Source organism: Seriola dumerili, unplaced genomic scaffold, assembly GCF_002260705.1.
Source record: "Seriola dumerili isolate Sdu_G_001 unplaced genomic scaffold, Sdu_1.0 BDQW01000138.1, whole genome shotgun sequence".
Taxonomy (NCBI): Eukaryota; Metazoa; Chordata; class Actinopteri; order Carangiformes; family Carangidae; genus Seriola; species Seriola dumerili.
This window is the reverse complement of record NW_019174393.1, coordinates 15606562-15620305: the sequence shown is the minus strand read 5'-3', so window position 1 is coordinate 15620305 and position 13744 is coordinate 15606562. Positions and strand designations below refer to the sequence as shown.

Genomic DNA, 13744 nt, shown 5'->3' with positions numbered 1-13744 from the left:
CTGGTTTCAAATTCAGCCAAGGAACCTTTGTCACTTCTCATCCCAGTGTCCCTCAATATACATGATCTCCACTGTGCAGTTTCCAATAAAGGCGATAATGCCAATAACAAATAAAATCACTCCCCAGTGATACAGCCTCCAAATGTGCATCTCAGTGCTGGTTCTAAACCACGGTTTGCATGGCCTTAACTATACTATTAATATATTTATTGGGCATCAGGTTTAATCACATCCTTCCATTGACTTTGTGTGCAACAGTGCCACCTCTAAACTTCATCTTGCACTCTATCTGAACACACAGTAAGTTGGAGAGCTGTAAACAATCATCGGGATTACTCTCAACATAGAGATGAGTGTCATCCACATACATGTGGAGATTCGTTCATTAGCCATACTGCTTATCCTTTTGTGGTCACAGCTCACAATGGGCGAGGGATCGGGTACATGAATGAATGAATGAATGAACGCATGAAGAATCAATGAAGCAGGACAGAATACACAGAAGATGACTAGTAAGTGAACAGAGAACACATCCTTGAGGGATAGAGATGAACTATTATCTTGTTAGCTCCTTATTCTCTTTTAAATGTCATTGTAACTTCCTGTTTTGTAGCTGATAGTTAGCTAGACATTCAAAGCCACACCTATAAAACAAACACACAGGAGATTGTACACTTACAAAAGCGTTCCTTCAGGCCTTCACACACAAACTACAATAGTGCAAAAACGCCTCATTATTCGTATTTCAAACATTTAAAATACAGCCATTTCTAAAGTGCAACCAGTATTTTATGGTATTTTTTCAAAGTCAAGGGAAAACAAGAAAAAGTACAGTAGAGGGGATTATTTCTTTTGAAAACACATGACAGTGAGTAGAGGATGTAAGATGAAGACAGGATGTGTGAAACTTTCTGTTCATGTCATACAAAAAAAAGTATAGTATAGTTTCATTCTGACTTTAAAGATCATGCAGTCGACTCATAGCAAAACAAAAACAAACTCTCCACCTTACTGTTCTAAAGCTGAAAGCCAGCACTCAGCTGTCATATTATTAAAGCATTGAAAAGTCGCAAAAAAAAAGAGAGATGCAGTCTGTGATATCCATGATAAATGTGACACAAAACAAAACATTTTGTCTGACTCACTGTTGTAAGACTATTTCTGTTACAGCAATGGAGCTATGCAGAGGATCACGTAAAAGGGTTGTTATTTCAGCACCAGTGTAATCAGGGATAACACATGGTCTATTTAATCTGTTCTGCTCCATTCAAGGCTCGCTGAATGACTTATCCTCTCCATTCAGTGCAAAATCTCCCCATCAATGGCCTCTGCACAAAGAGAAAAGGATGAGTTTTCACTCCACCGCGAGGTAATGCATTCCTTACAAAACAGAAACAAAAAACACAAGGTCAACTTGAGCATGTGTGTGTAGTCTTTCGTAGTAAAACACTGCTTCATATTCATACAATTCATAAACAATAAAGCTCAGCCAATGTGCTCAGTATAGCCTTCATAGACAACTGCTGAGCATCTATACAAGCATTGTGATTGGCTTAAAGGCATTAATGATGGTAAAGACCTGATAAGAGACAGTAACTGAATCCAAACTTTACAAGAAAAGGCCAACTAAATTTGATAAAGACTACATCATGAAAAAGAAATCATGGATTAAATATAGGTTTATAGAGGGGTATGTCTGTTGTCTCAGACCGGTTTGGTCACTTTGGAGGTAAATAGCAGCGGGGTCTCAGGAGGGCAGCTCAGTCCTGTTGTAAATGACTTTTCAGGGGTTTGAACCAGTAAACTTCCACTCAAGGGCCTGAGTGTGTGACGTTGTTTTGTCTTTACAAGCAAACGTGATTACTGATGTGCAACAGTCATAAAAACATAAATACGTCTTTACTGACAGTTATGCAATGCAGGTTCACAGATATCTTTGTAGGTCAACGATCCCCAGTCTTTCTTGTCAGACCAAGCCTTACAGTTACCATTAATGATATAAGTGGATATTGTTACTTTTACAGATAACAAAGTGTCAATGTTTAGGACAGTTTTTATCTATTTCAACCATTTTAGCCATCACTTTTAACTGAGTGTTTATCTATAAGCTGTTTCACCCATTTATTTATTACCTTTAGCTATTTCAACCATTAGCCATGACGTATAGCTATTTCAACAATTTATTCCTTGCTTTGAGCTTGAGCATGTAGCCATTACTTTCAGCTAACTATTTCAACTTAAGTTAGCTAAACATTGTGGCTAATTGTTTATCTGTAACTGTTTAAGTACCCCTAATTGAAATCACTGATTTAGACTGCCATGAATGTGTGTATTTTTCTGTCATATATAAGTTAAAAAGATCATGTTTACATACGTGTGTCTGTACATGCATGCAATGGGTACGTAGATAAGATAAGATACTTTGAGCACAAATGGGACTGGGACACATGATGAGCTAATAAGGTAGAGCTAATCAGGTAGAAGACGAGCTGCTGAGTCTTGATAAGAGCGACAAGAATAGACTGTGAGACATTACACCTGGTCCCCTGGTGATGATGAATCAGTCAAGAAAGGAGTGAAGTGTCACTAAGCCTTTGTTTTTTGTTTTTTTTGCTAAACACAAATGTCCATGTTGAAGTAAGTTTTAGGTAGACTGATCTCAATTGACCAACTGGGGCAGTCCCCATTACTCTGTTTGTATTTTAACCTGGCTGATTGGGAACGCACACAATCCTTCATCAGCATAGCATTAGGCAGCTATTTGTGGAGCTGCTGGCTTAGAGCTGCCTGTCCATGTACCATTATGCCTGACGCAGCAGCTCCTCTCTCCCACAGAGATTACACACACACAAACACACACACACACACACACTAGTATAACCACCAGGCCAGATGCAAGAATGCTTAAGGCAGTAGTTGCCAGCACACCACATAGACAGCTGAGCCACCAGTGATTAAAGTTATAAAGCACTTTTATCAAGTTCACATCTATGAGTGCAACAAGAGGGGGATAAATGCAAGTACAACATAATAAAAGGACAATAAAATGCTGGGATGTGAGGTTATGTGATGCAAAAGTTCTGCTTATTCACAATAATACACTTGCATAGGTAAAGTGGTTCAATGTGAGCGACAGCCATATGCAAAGTTAGAATGCAAAGTAGGTTTCTCAGTGTCAGTGACTAGTTGAGTGCTAAGGAGAAGGTAAACCTGCCAGGAGTCACATATGCAAGTGTGTATCAGTGTGTGTGTGTGTGTGTGTGTGTGTGTGTGTGTGTGTGTGTGTGTGTGTGTGTGTGTGTGTGTGTGTGCGTGTGTGGCCTTGTTTTACTATATTCATGGGGTCCAAAAACTGGGAGCCCATTATACTTGGACCAAAATGCTGGACCCCACAAGTTTAACTGGCTGTTTGAGGGTTATGACTTGGTTTTAGGGTTAGGGTAAGGGGCATCATCTCTCTGTCTGTTTGTGAGTGTGTGTGTGTGTTTGTGGGGCAGTGAGTGTGTGTGAGTTTGTGTTTGTGTGTGTGTGTGTGTGTGTGTGTGGGGGTGGGTGAGTGAGTGAGTAAGTGAGTATCAGTGAGGCAGAGCAGTGGTGAACCTGACAGCAGTCACATAGCCACTCTGGCTGAGCCAAGACACTCAGTCTGCCCATGATTCAGACAGGAGGAAATACCACATTCGACTGACAAATGAGAGAGTGTATGGTTGTCGGTGTGTGTGAATGAGTGAGAGAGAAAAAACTTACATGCCACTGTATGCACCATCTAAAACTGCAGATGTTCACCTTATCTGAGGGTCTTTTATGTGAATTATCAATTAGATTTAAGTTTAAAGCATTTTTTAAAAAGTATGTCGCTAATTTTAACCTAGGGATGGTGCTAAAGGAAGTCATTAGTTATCATCTGTAGAGGACCATGAATCATAATGGAATTCAGGAAATTTGCAAATACCCTACACTAAAACATACAGGATTATAATTTCAAAAGTTTTGCAGACTCATTGCGTTAGATGGTTTCCTCCTGGTATTCATTACAGCTGCAGTGGAGCAAATCCCTTTGGAAAAACATTCACAAAGCAGGGAGCAATGAAAATATCACATCATTTACTTATGGAAAGTGGGACAAACATCAATAAGACTTTTGCATTTTAATGTTGAGGTATGTTTAAACAAGCTGCTTCATCATCAAACTCAACAAGAAAACAGAGGAAACTGTAAGAGAGGCACTGAGGCAGAATAAAGTTAAAATAGTTGAATAGTTTAATTCAGTGGTTCTCAAGCTTTTTGACCTTTGATACATCCACACTCTTCTAGCCTACATGCTTTTGGGTCCATTGATACATAACATTTGAACACAGCTCATGTGTGTGGTTCAGTCATTATTCAGTTCATTCACTATTCAAATCAGGAGTGTGGCAGCAGGTCAGAGCAGCACAGAACCGAGGCTGTTTTGATTAGCAGTCCCATGAAACCTGGGATGGGCATCAGCTAGCCAAAAGTTTCAGACTGCCATTTTGTATTTTCTTGGGGAAGAAAAATGAGGAAACATAGCCAACCATAACACAACTAACATAAACCTTGTCTTGGTTAAGCTAAGCTAAAATGCTAGTAACAACAGTGTACAGCCATGTTAACAGCTCTCTGAGGCTGTACTCAGTCAGGTGCTCTGAGCTAATGCTAACATGAGCAATGCTAACATGTTGATGTTTTGCAGGTATACTGTATGGTATGGTAATGCTCACCGTCATACTTTAGCCTCAAACATTAACATTTGCTAACTAGCAATTAATACAAAGTATAGCAGGGGCAGATGGGAATGCAACTAGCCGACTGTTATTATGTCTCAGACAAATTCATTCTGATTTGGTAAATGTAAAGTCAGAGAATCACTGACGTTTGTACATCCTGAGGGGGAGATAAAGACACCAAATGTCACAGCAAGATTTGTAATTTGTGATCTGTTAATAGTACCTGCTTTTATAAAAGATTTTTTAAAGTTATCACCACTACATTTCAGACTACAAAAACTTCTTGCCGGAAGAGAGACGGTTTATCATTTTATTATCCACACTGATGTAATTTCACAGCATCATCCTGAGTGCACCCAGTCACGCTTACTCTGATAAGCGGTAAGCAACTCATTGGTGACTAATGAATCTTGTGGATGGGTGAGATAGCGAAGGCAGGAGTTCCAGTACAGGCTGTGTACTCTGTAGATTAGCTCCATAAATGGAAATACAAAAGGGTAGGAATATTAACGTTGGATTTGAGCCAATGACAATAATCAAACAACAAACACTGTGTATTTTCCCGGAGTGAATTTATTGGTCCAGCAGATGCAAAATCAACTGTACAACATACTGTCCTCTCATGCGTAGTCCTCAGATTATAATAAGGTGCCTCTCGCTCCAAGCAGTCATTCAAAACTACATAAAAATAAATAAAGAGTATAATAAAACAAGTTTTTACAAAAAACAATTTTCAAGTATCTCAACCAAACGTACAGTTTTACTGAGAGTGAGAGGTGAACAGCAGCTTCTTTCTCAACAGATATCCTGCTTTCATTCAATCCCAACACATTAGTACAAAAACACAAACTTTTTTCATTAAAAGAGACCAAGTCATCTCCCACACATCTCCAGTTACACTCTATGTACAGTAAAATTTACAAGGATATTATTAACAGCACGCATTGTCATAACAAAAATATAGGTGCTCACATTTGTGCGTAGCAGACAACGACAGCAAAATGAAATCAAGGAAAATAAAGAGAACTTTGTTAAATGATCAACGAGTAACTACAGCGTTGAGACTACACACAATGAAAAATAAATACACAAAACTGTGAAAAACATAACATTGAAATGATATGTGGAGTTATTAGGTGAAATGTGGCGCCTCTCCTCAAGCAACCAAGTCCAGAGAAATAGCAAGAGAAGCGGCGTCAGGCTTGCAAAACAAGCACTACAGGCACTCTACGGCAAAAAAACCACCTCCATCACCATGAAACACACACAGTGACACATGAACCAAACAAAAGTAAAAATTTACCCCCACTGTGCAAAATAATCACTGATTTTGTAGCGTGCCGGTATACAGCAGAGTCAATTCAATCAGGACGCTCTGCCACATTTTAAGAAAAACATGTATATGAGAAACAGCCAGTGCTTCCAGAGAAGTTTACAATGTAAACTGGATACTTTCGCTTTCTGTTAATCAACAACACAACCATGAACACCTGGTTGGAAAAGAAGGATGAGCTGAACTGGGTTAGATGAGGGTCAGATCTTTGGTCTCTCCACATAATTAACCAGAAGGAACTGAGTTCCCAGAGAGCCATCTGAGCTGTGAGATGTAACAGGGATGACTGTCGGTTTAAAACGAGTCACAGTTTGCCTCCTTCAGTCTGCATAACGTTACACACACACACACACACACACACGCACACACACACACACACACACGCACACACACAAGTTTGTAAAAGGTTTCCCAGAAAACACAGATTCATCAGTCTCAGGAAGAAAAAGTCTGACAATGGCAAGAAATGGAGAATTTAAGAGTCTTGCTTTGAAATAACACAAGACAGCGATTAAAGGACCATGGTGCTTTCAGAACAGTTAAAGAGACAGTGACCAGAGTCCTTTGCTGACAAAATGATTCATTTACCCAGTTGATCCTCGAAGTTTTACAAGCTGAGAAATGTTGCTTTTTGAAAAAAATCACTTCAATTTCGTGTGTCTCTGTCATTGATCCACTCTTCGGCCTCTTGAGCCTTGTGACACATCGGTGCAATTTCATTGGCAGGGCTGCAGGACGTCATGGCGGCCAGATGAGCTCCTCCTCAGGTTCTGCAAACACAGAAAAAAAACCCAATGTTAAGACTTGAGGTGCATTCTGTATTGAGGCGAACTATGCAACATAGGACAAAAGGTAGGGCGCTTGCATAAACACCCCGTCGAAATGATACTTTCTAATGTAACATAATCCCTAAACCACAAGTTACATCACCTGTGTTTTCTCAAGCCCTGATTTCCCCTATGATATTTTTAGAGGGCATGAAAACTAGCACTGAGTTCATGAGTGTGTGAACAGGCTACAGCGGCTGAGTGTGTACGCCCAAACCTTGTTAATCCTCAGGTGATTATGAATGAAGCTGACAAGATCCTCACACACCCAGCAACGCTAGCCACACTTTTCCACTGTGACAGCACAACTAGCGCAGGCATTCCTGTTCCCCACATGCACTCAGTGAAGTGTACTGATTGTGGGTGTTCCTTTAATTACCTGCTTGGACACTGTCTATTTGGTTAGCGACAGTAGAGAGCATTGTTTGAAGTTGATGCCATCCGCATCCGAGGATTTTTGGTGGAAGTTACCAGCTGCTCATTTTAAAACTTCTCTCAAACTTATTCAGTTCGTGTTAACACGCTTGATTAGCAGAAACCAAGTTAGCTTCAGCTTGTCTTTGCTAAATGAGTCTGCTGGCTAGTTATTTAGTTAGCAGTCTGTTTAACGTGGCTGCCGGCAGAACTACTATATGAAGCAACTGCGAAGCCACTACAGCGTGTTTACCTTTGGAAGACTAAGAGTGTAATCACTTTCAGATAGTGGAGGGTGGTTCGTCTTTAAGCAGCACAAGACAGGCCAGAAATAAACCAAACACAGGGACAAGAACAGGACAATCAGCGTGAGTCAGCGTAGTAAAGTGACGACAGCAGACAGGAATCACAGGAATGTAAACTGAGAAGTGAGCTCCTCTATGATGCTTTTTCTCTTTTCTCTCACTGCCAGGAAACCGAAACCCGTAAGTGAAATCTGGGAAAATACAGACTGACTGTAAAACTGTGTGTTACCAAGAACTCACAATGTTACATTTATCATAATAAATAAATATCATTAATAGAGCTAGAAAAATGTATAAATAAATTTACAATATGTTTTAATTTAGAGCAAACTCTGCATCGCTGTTTCTTTATTATTCTTCATTAGATTTACAAATGAAGATACAAGTGTGGGATGAACACACCTCAGTTACATATTATGGAAGTGGGGGAAAAGAAATGTGAACGCTGAACACAATGTAAACAAAGACACAGCAACAGGAAGTGAGTGCGACAGACAGATACTGAAGTGAGCGAGTACTTACAGGCAAACTTTGCCCAGCCAGTGCTGTAAGGTGCAGAGGAGGAGGAGGAGGCGGCAGAGGAAAAGAGGACGGGACACAAGTGAGTGAACACACATGCAGAGAGGAAACAGACGGAGGAAATGTTTTGTACAGCTTGACTCATGATGTCATACATGCTGTTCAGAGGGTTTCCCATCCAGATAAGAAATACAACTTCTTGCTGAATTTACCATAAAAATGAGGCATGAAGCATCAGCTTCTCGTGACTTGAGCCTAAATAAATTGGTCCTGGTCTTCAGAAGCCCAGAAATGTTTAGTGCTTGAAAAAGTGTGTCTTCCATAAACCCACCTGTCCAGCCAGGGCGAGAGGGAGGTGTGATGGGCTGCAGAGCGCCAGTGATGCAACAGATGGAGGCAGCTCCCGGATTGGTGCCTCGTCCAGGTCATCGATGCGAGGTTTCTTGATGTTCGACTCGGGGCTGGTCAGGGGAGTCACACTGTTCCTCCTGATCAAGGTGCCAGGACCCCTCTTCACCTCCTGCACAGGAAACGAAGGTTACACATACGAGACTTAGAGTCAGAAATCAATCAAGATACAGCCAGTTCTTTGCAACATTCCCTGCTGCAATGACAAGCAGAAAGCTCCCAGTAATCACTTCATCGATCATTACCTCCGGTCTGTCTCTGTGGGTGTTCACTGCCTCCACATTCAAACATATGGACTCCACTTTGCACCCGTAGGCGACCGGCGTTAGCTTCAGCACTGTGTGGAGGGGACACTTCAGGTACGGCATCTCATCTGGAACAATGGATCGCAGGAAAACATGGATATGAGTAAAGATGCAGCATATTGAAAGGATTGTAACTCATCCTTTAAAAGATTGTCACACTAAATCAGTGGGCTTCTGGGAGCTGTAGTACCCACCTGCACTCTTATCCAGGAAGTAGGCCAGCAGGCAGCGCATGACGGCCTGGTGGCAAATAACCAGGACGTTCTCTTGCCTCTCCAGCTCCATGATGACCGGCTCCACCCGCTGGACCAAGTCCTGGTAGGACTGCAGTCAGGAAGGGAGAGATGTTTATTAATGTTTGTTATGTTGATCGTAGATCTATCAAATAGCTTTGAATGGGTTGAATGCCTATGATTAAAATCTGGATCTGGATTATTTTGCTAGACGTTTGGATCATGATTGTTAATCTCCTTTTGCTGATTTTTAAAGGTCCGATATTGTATAAAGGTAGATGTCCATGTGTTGTTTGATTATAAAGCAGGTCTATGTTCTATATTAATACTGTGAAAGTATCAAAGCCTCAGTCCACAGAGAAATGCACACAGCCAGTATTCAGAAACTGAGCCTTAAAACCAGCCGACAGGCCTTCTGTATCTTTGTGATGTCACAACAGGCTCACCGACCTGTTGTTACTAGAGCTCCAGAGAGAAGCCTAAGAGAGGAGATGTAAAACTACACTGAGATGGTTTTTGGTTTTTAAAACCACAAATATATCTTTTTATGGATCAACACTTCAAATAAAACACAGGAGAAGTGTAAAATATGGGACCTTTAAACTACAGCAGGTGACCTAAATTAAACTAAATGTTATGTAGATTGGGAATATGAAGGTGTCTGATGGGTGTAGACTGTGTGTGTACCTCTCCAGCAGGATAACGGTAGTAGAATTTATCTTCATCTCTCAACAAAAACTCCTCTGGGAATTTCTCCTTCACCTCATCGTACGTCATCTCCTCACAAATTCCCTAAAAAAAAAACACAAATATACATTATATTATTATTATATTTCAGTCTGTCAACAACAAATAAGAGTTGTGTGGTGTGGTTTAATAGTGTGTGTTACAGTGACACTCACAGCATCAATCTCATTAAGAGCCTTCCACTGTTCATAGGGGATCCCCAGGTGCTCGACGGTCTGGATGCTGCGACACAGCTGGCTGGTCCAAACCTTCAGATCCTTCAGCTGCTGCTCCTCCACAAACCGAGCCAGGGCAGCTGAGAACTACAGCAGCAAGGAAACGGTATTTAACCCCTGAAGATGATCATCCACAGACTTTCATCATCTGTTCCACGCAACCTGCCTGTGGTTGTTCGTACCTGTTTGCCCCGCGGCGAGAGGCCGGAGTCGCCGCCGAGCCGTCCCTCCAGGTTGTCGGTGCTCTCTCCGTGCCGACACAGGTAGATGGTTCGGGGCTGAACGTGGATGTTCATCAGGTAGTAGACGATCTTACTCTGGATGTGATCCTGGATCCGGTTGACGAGGAACCGCCGACCTACGTCAATCACCTTGATGAATGAGAGATCCCTGAAGGAAAGCAGCAAAGAGGATGAGATGATTGACATTACACTTTATATTGGACACCACAGATGTTTCGATTAAATCAATGCTGACGACTTACCTGTCGTGATGATCGGGGTCCAGAGGTTGGTAGCTAGTTTTGTAGCATTCAATTCTCCTCTGGAAATCAAGCATGGCGTCTGTCTTGTTGCAATCCCGGTAGTCCGGACACGACACCTTCACTTCCTGCACAGGGAGGAAGACGGTCAGACGGCAAAGTACACGCCTGATGCCAGAGAGCTGTTAACATTTTTAAGTCTTTTAACGCAAGACGAGGATGCGCTGTCATGTCATGTTTGACTCACCATGATGTTTGAGGCAATGACGTTGGGATCGTCACACACAGACTCAATGAAGAAGGTCTGGACATGAAGAGAGAAAGTTGTTAAAAGTCATACTGGATTACCAATGATGTCATACCTTGACTCCTCAATTCATCATAGCAACACTGACCTTGAAGCCGTTCTCGTTGCCGAACTTGAGGATCATGTCTCGCCTTTCTCTTGTTGTGTTTGTGGCATCAAAGACCTACAAGAAATACAATGGGGCTTTGTAAGACGAGAGGTTTTAGGAGTAAAGGTTCACCTGTGTTTCATCAACATGAGGAGCATTTTAGAAACATGATGCATGATGGGAAACTCACCGCCACTTGGCCTCCCTCATCTTTCAAATAGGACTTGACATCCCTCAAGGCTGCTAAGGCACACTGCCTGAAGAACAAAGGACATTTTTTTGTTGCCGTTAAAAAATACTGCTACACTACTTGCATAGTGTGTGTGTGTGTGTGTGTGTGTGTGTGTCTGTGCATGTGTGTGTGTGTGTGTGTGTGTGTGTGGGACTTACTGCCTGATTTTCACAGCACACTCATTATCAGGCTTGAAGAAGTCATAGGAGCTGTAATTCTTTACCGCCTCCCTGCGATACTCTCCCACGTTGAAAACTACAACACAAACACAGGAAAAGAGACACAAGTGTGAACATGACGTCCTGGAGACAGAAACTTGATGCGTTTAGGGAACATACTGAACATCCTCTGCTAGAATTTAAATGTGTGTGCGTCGTGTACCTTTGGTGGGCATGCCGATCCAGTTGAGGTAGCGGGTGAGTTTCTTGGACATGTACGTCTTGCCTCGAGCCGGCAGACCCACCATCACGATGACGGTGGGAGGGTTGGCGAAGTGGGGTGCGCCAGCTGCTGCAGAGAGGGATAAGTGGGGGGAATATGTCATGACAACTGTGACTGTTTACAAAACTAACAAAAAGTGAATATCTTAATTAATAAGGCATTAGGTTTTGAACACAAGAAGAACATACAGTAACTAACATCTTGAGTCCACCAGCAGCCACAGATCCGGCACTAATAACAACTGCTCACCCAGAGCTGCAACCTGCCTGAATTTACTTATTGAAACCACTAACCTATAATCTGTGTTTCCCTCCACACTGACACACTCCCAGCGAGCACATGGCTGTCTGCACTTGCCAGACTCGCCCTTTACTTCCACGTCGCTGCACATCCAACCGACTTCAGCGCACTATGAGCCAGCATGGCTTGTTTTCACTTGACAAAATACACAGTAACCCCACCCCTTACGCCTGCACTGGGTGAGTAGGCAGAGGAATGCAGGAGGTTGATTCTGCATGAACAATATGTTCTGTAGGTGTGTCAAATTAGTAGTGAAGACTCAGTTTAATTAAAAGCAAAGAATCTCCTATGGACGTCTGCTTTGATTTTTCTTTTCTTATTCATATCTGATACAGCTTCTAAAGTTCTTCAGATGTGGTTATTTTTACTTCTCCTTCACTGGAGTCATAAGCAGCAGCAATGCTGATCACTCATTACCTGACACTAACTAAGAGCTCTAATTCACGCTTCCTCCCTGGTTGCTAATCTTGTTTCCATAACACAAGGAGCCACGTTGCTTCAATGGAAAAACGGATCTAACTCTAAGTCGATGATCAGACATCTGGTTCATCATCTTCTCATCCAGCTCCATCTCACTTCAGCCACATCCCAACTCCATACTTTTCGCAGCCTTGACTCATATATGCTTTGTTTACTCTTAAGCAGCAGAAGAGGATGAATCCAGATGTGCTGCTGCTCCAGCTGAATAAAAACATTTTCAATTATCTTCCTCTTACATATTTTTTCTGAAGATGCTTCAACATCTGAAAACACAGTCAACAGAATCTGAGAGGAGAGGGAGCAGGGAGAGATGGAGCTCAGAGCTGCTTCATTTTCATTCAAATTTGTTTGGTTATTTGAGTCATTATCAGCAGCCATGGAAATTCTCCAAACGCAAAAATACAGCAGGAAGCTGCTGAGTGACATTAAAGTCATTAGAAGTTAAAACCCTTGTTTTCTCTCTTGGTGTACAGCCAGATGACGGGGTCGCCCCATGCACACGCGCTACCGACCGACCAATTAGAGAGCATCACAGAGAGAGAGAGAGAGAGAAAGAGAGGAGGTAACCATGGCGACCGGAGCTTCGTCATGCTCCAGTTGAAGGGCTGGGACGTGCCGCGCGTGCTGATGAAGACCACCGCTCAGTGAATGAATTGATAAGTGAAGAGACCGGCTACACATGGCAGCAGAACTAAAGCTGACGGTGGAAACATTAGAGAAAGGCTGAAGAGAAAATGTCCATTTAAAATCTATCTATTTTGTTTCCATAGTAACAATGATTAGTTCCTGTACAGGTGTATGACGGGAACAAAAGTAGCCTACTTAGAGGTAACGATAAAAGAAGCCGTTCACTGTACTGTTATTATCAACACTTTAAGTCCATGTAAAAAAAAAAAAATTACAACTAAAAAACACAATAAAACTATAAGGATATGATAGAAATGTAGCAGGTACCTCTCCGGGGCGACGGCTTGTCATCTTTGGTGGGAACCCAGATCTTTTGGATCCTGTTCTGGGTCAGCTCTCTGGGCATTCCTTATAGGTACCGAAGAAGCGACAGTACACGGGAACCGAGCCGCTGGTATTCCGGGTGAAACAACCAAAAAAGAGCCGGTGGCTGTACGAGCAGGAACCTCGTCCGTTCAGCTGCAGTGAGTGAGCCGGGCTGTTCAGAGTCAGAGTGTCTACAGGGCACGTTGAGCCGGGGCTAATCTGCCGGTCTGCGGCACACATCCGCTATTTAACTCCGCCCGCCCGGCCAGGAAGCAACGTGACTGCGGTGACGAAACACACACGCGCACACAGGCAACCGCACACACACACACACACACACACACACACACACACACACACACACACAC

The 13744-nt window shown here is 42.4% G+C and overlaps 1 protein-coding gene across 3 annotated transcripts; it reads right to left on the bottom strand.

The window, feature by feature from the left end:
* Positions 1-5490: 5490 nt before the first annotated feature.
* Positions 5491-13608, bottom strand: pfkfb3 (6-phosphofructo-2-kinase/fructose-2,6-biphosphatase 3). Of its 3 annotated transcripts, XM_022749004.1 has the most exons (15): positions 13338-13608; positions 11544-11672; positions 11321-11417; positions 11121-11187; positions 10931-11005; positions 10783-10839; positions 10539-10663; positions 10237-10444; positions 9995-10141; positions 9780-9884; positions 9054-9183; positions 8800-8927; positions 8478-8666; positions 8150-8172; positions 7106-7626 (listed from the first exon to the last, which is right to left on the bottom strand). In XM_022749004.1, exons 1-15 carry the CDS (start codon positions 13414-13416, stop codon positions 7572-7574), a joined length of 1614 nt encoding a protein of 537 aa, XP_022604725.1. In that variant the 5' UTR covers positions 13417-13608; the 3' UTR covers positions 7106-7571. The 3 variants fall into 3 exon arrangements, with proteins under 3 accessions (XP_022604724.1, XP_022604723.1, XP_022604725.1); XM_022749003.1 differs by lacking the exons at positions 7106-7626; positions 8150-8172 and adding an exon at positions 5491-6851 and having other exon boundaries at positions 11544-11669; XM_022749002.1 differs by lacking the exons at positions 7106-7626; positions 8150-8172 and adding an exon at positions 5491-6851 and having other exon boundaries at positions 13338-13607.
* Between the last annotated feature and the right edge of the window lie 136 nt (positions 13609-13744).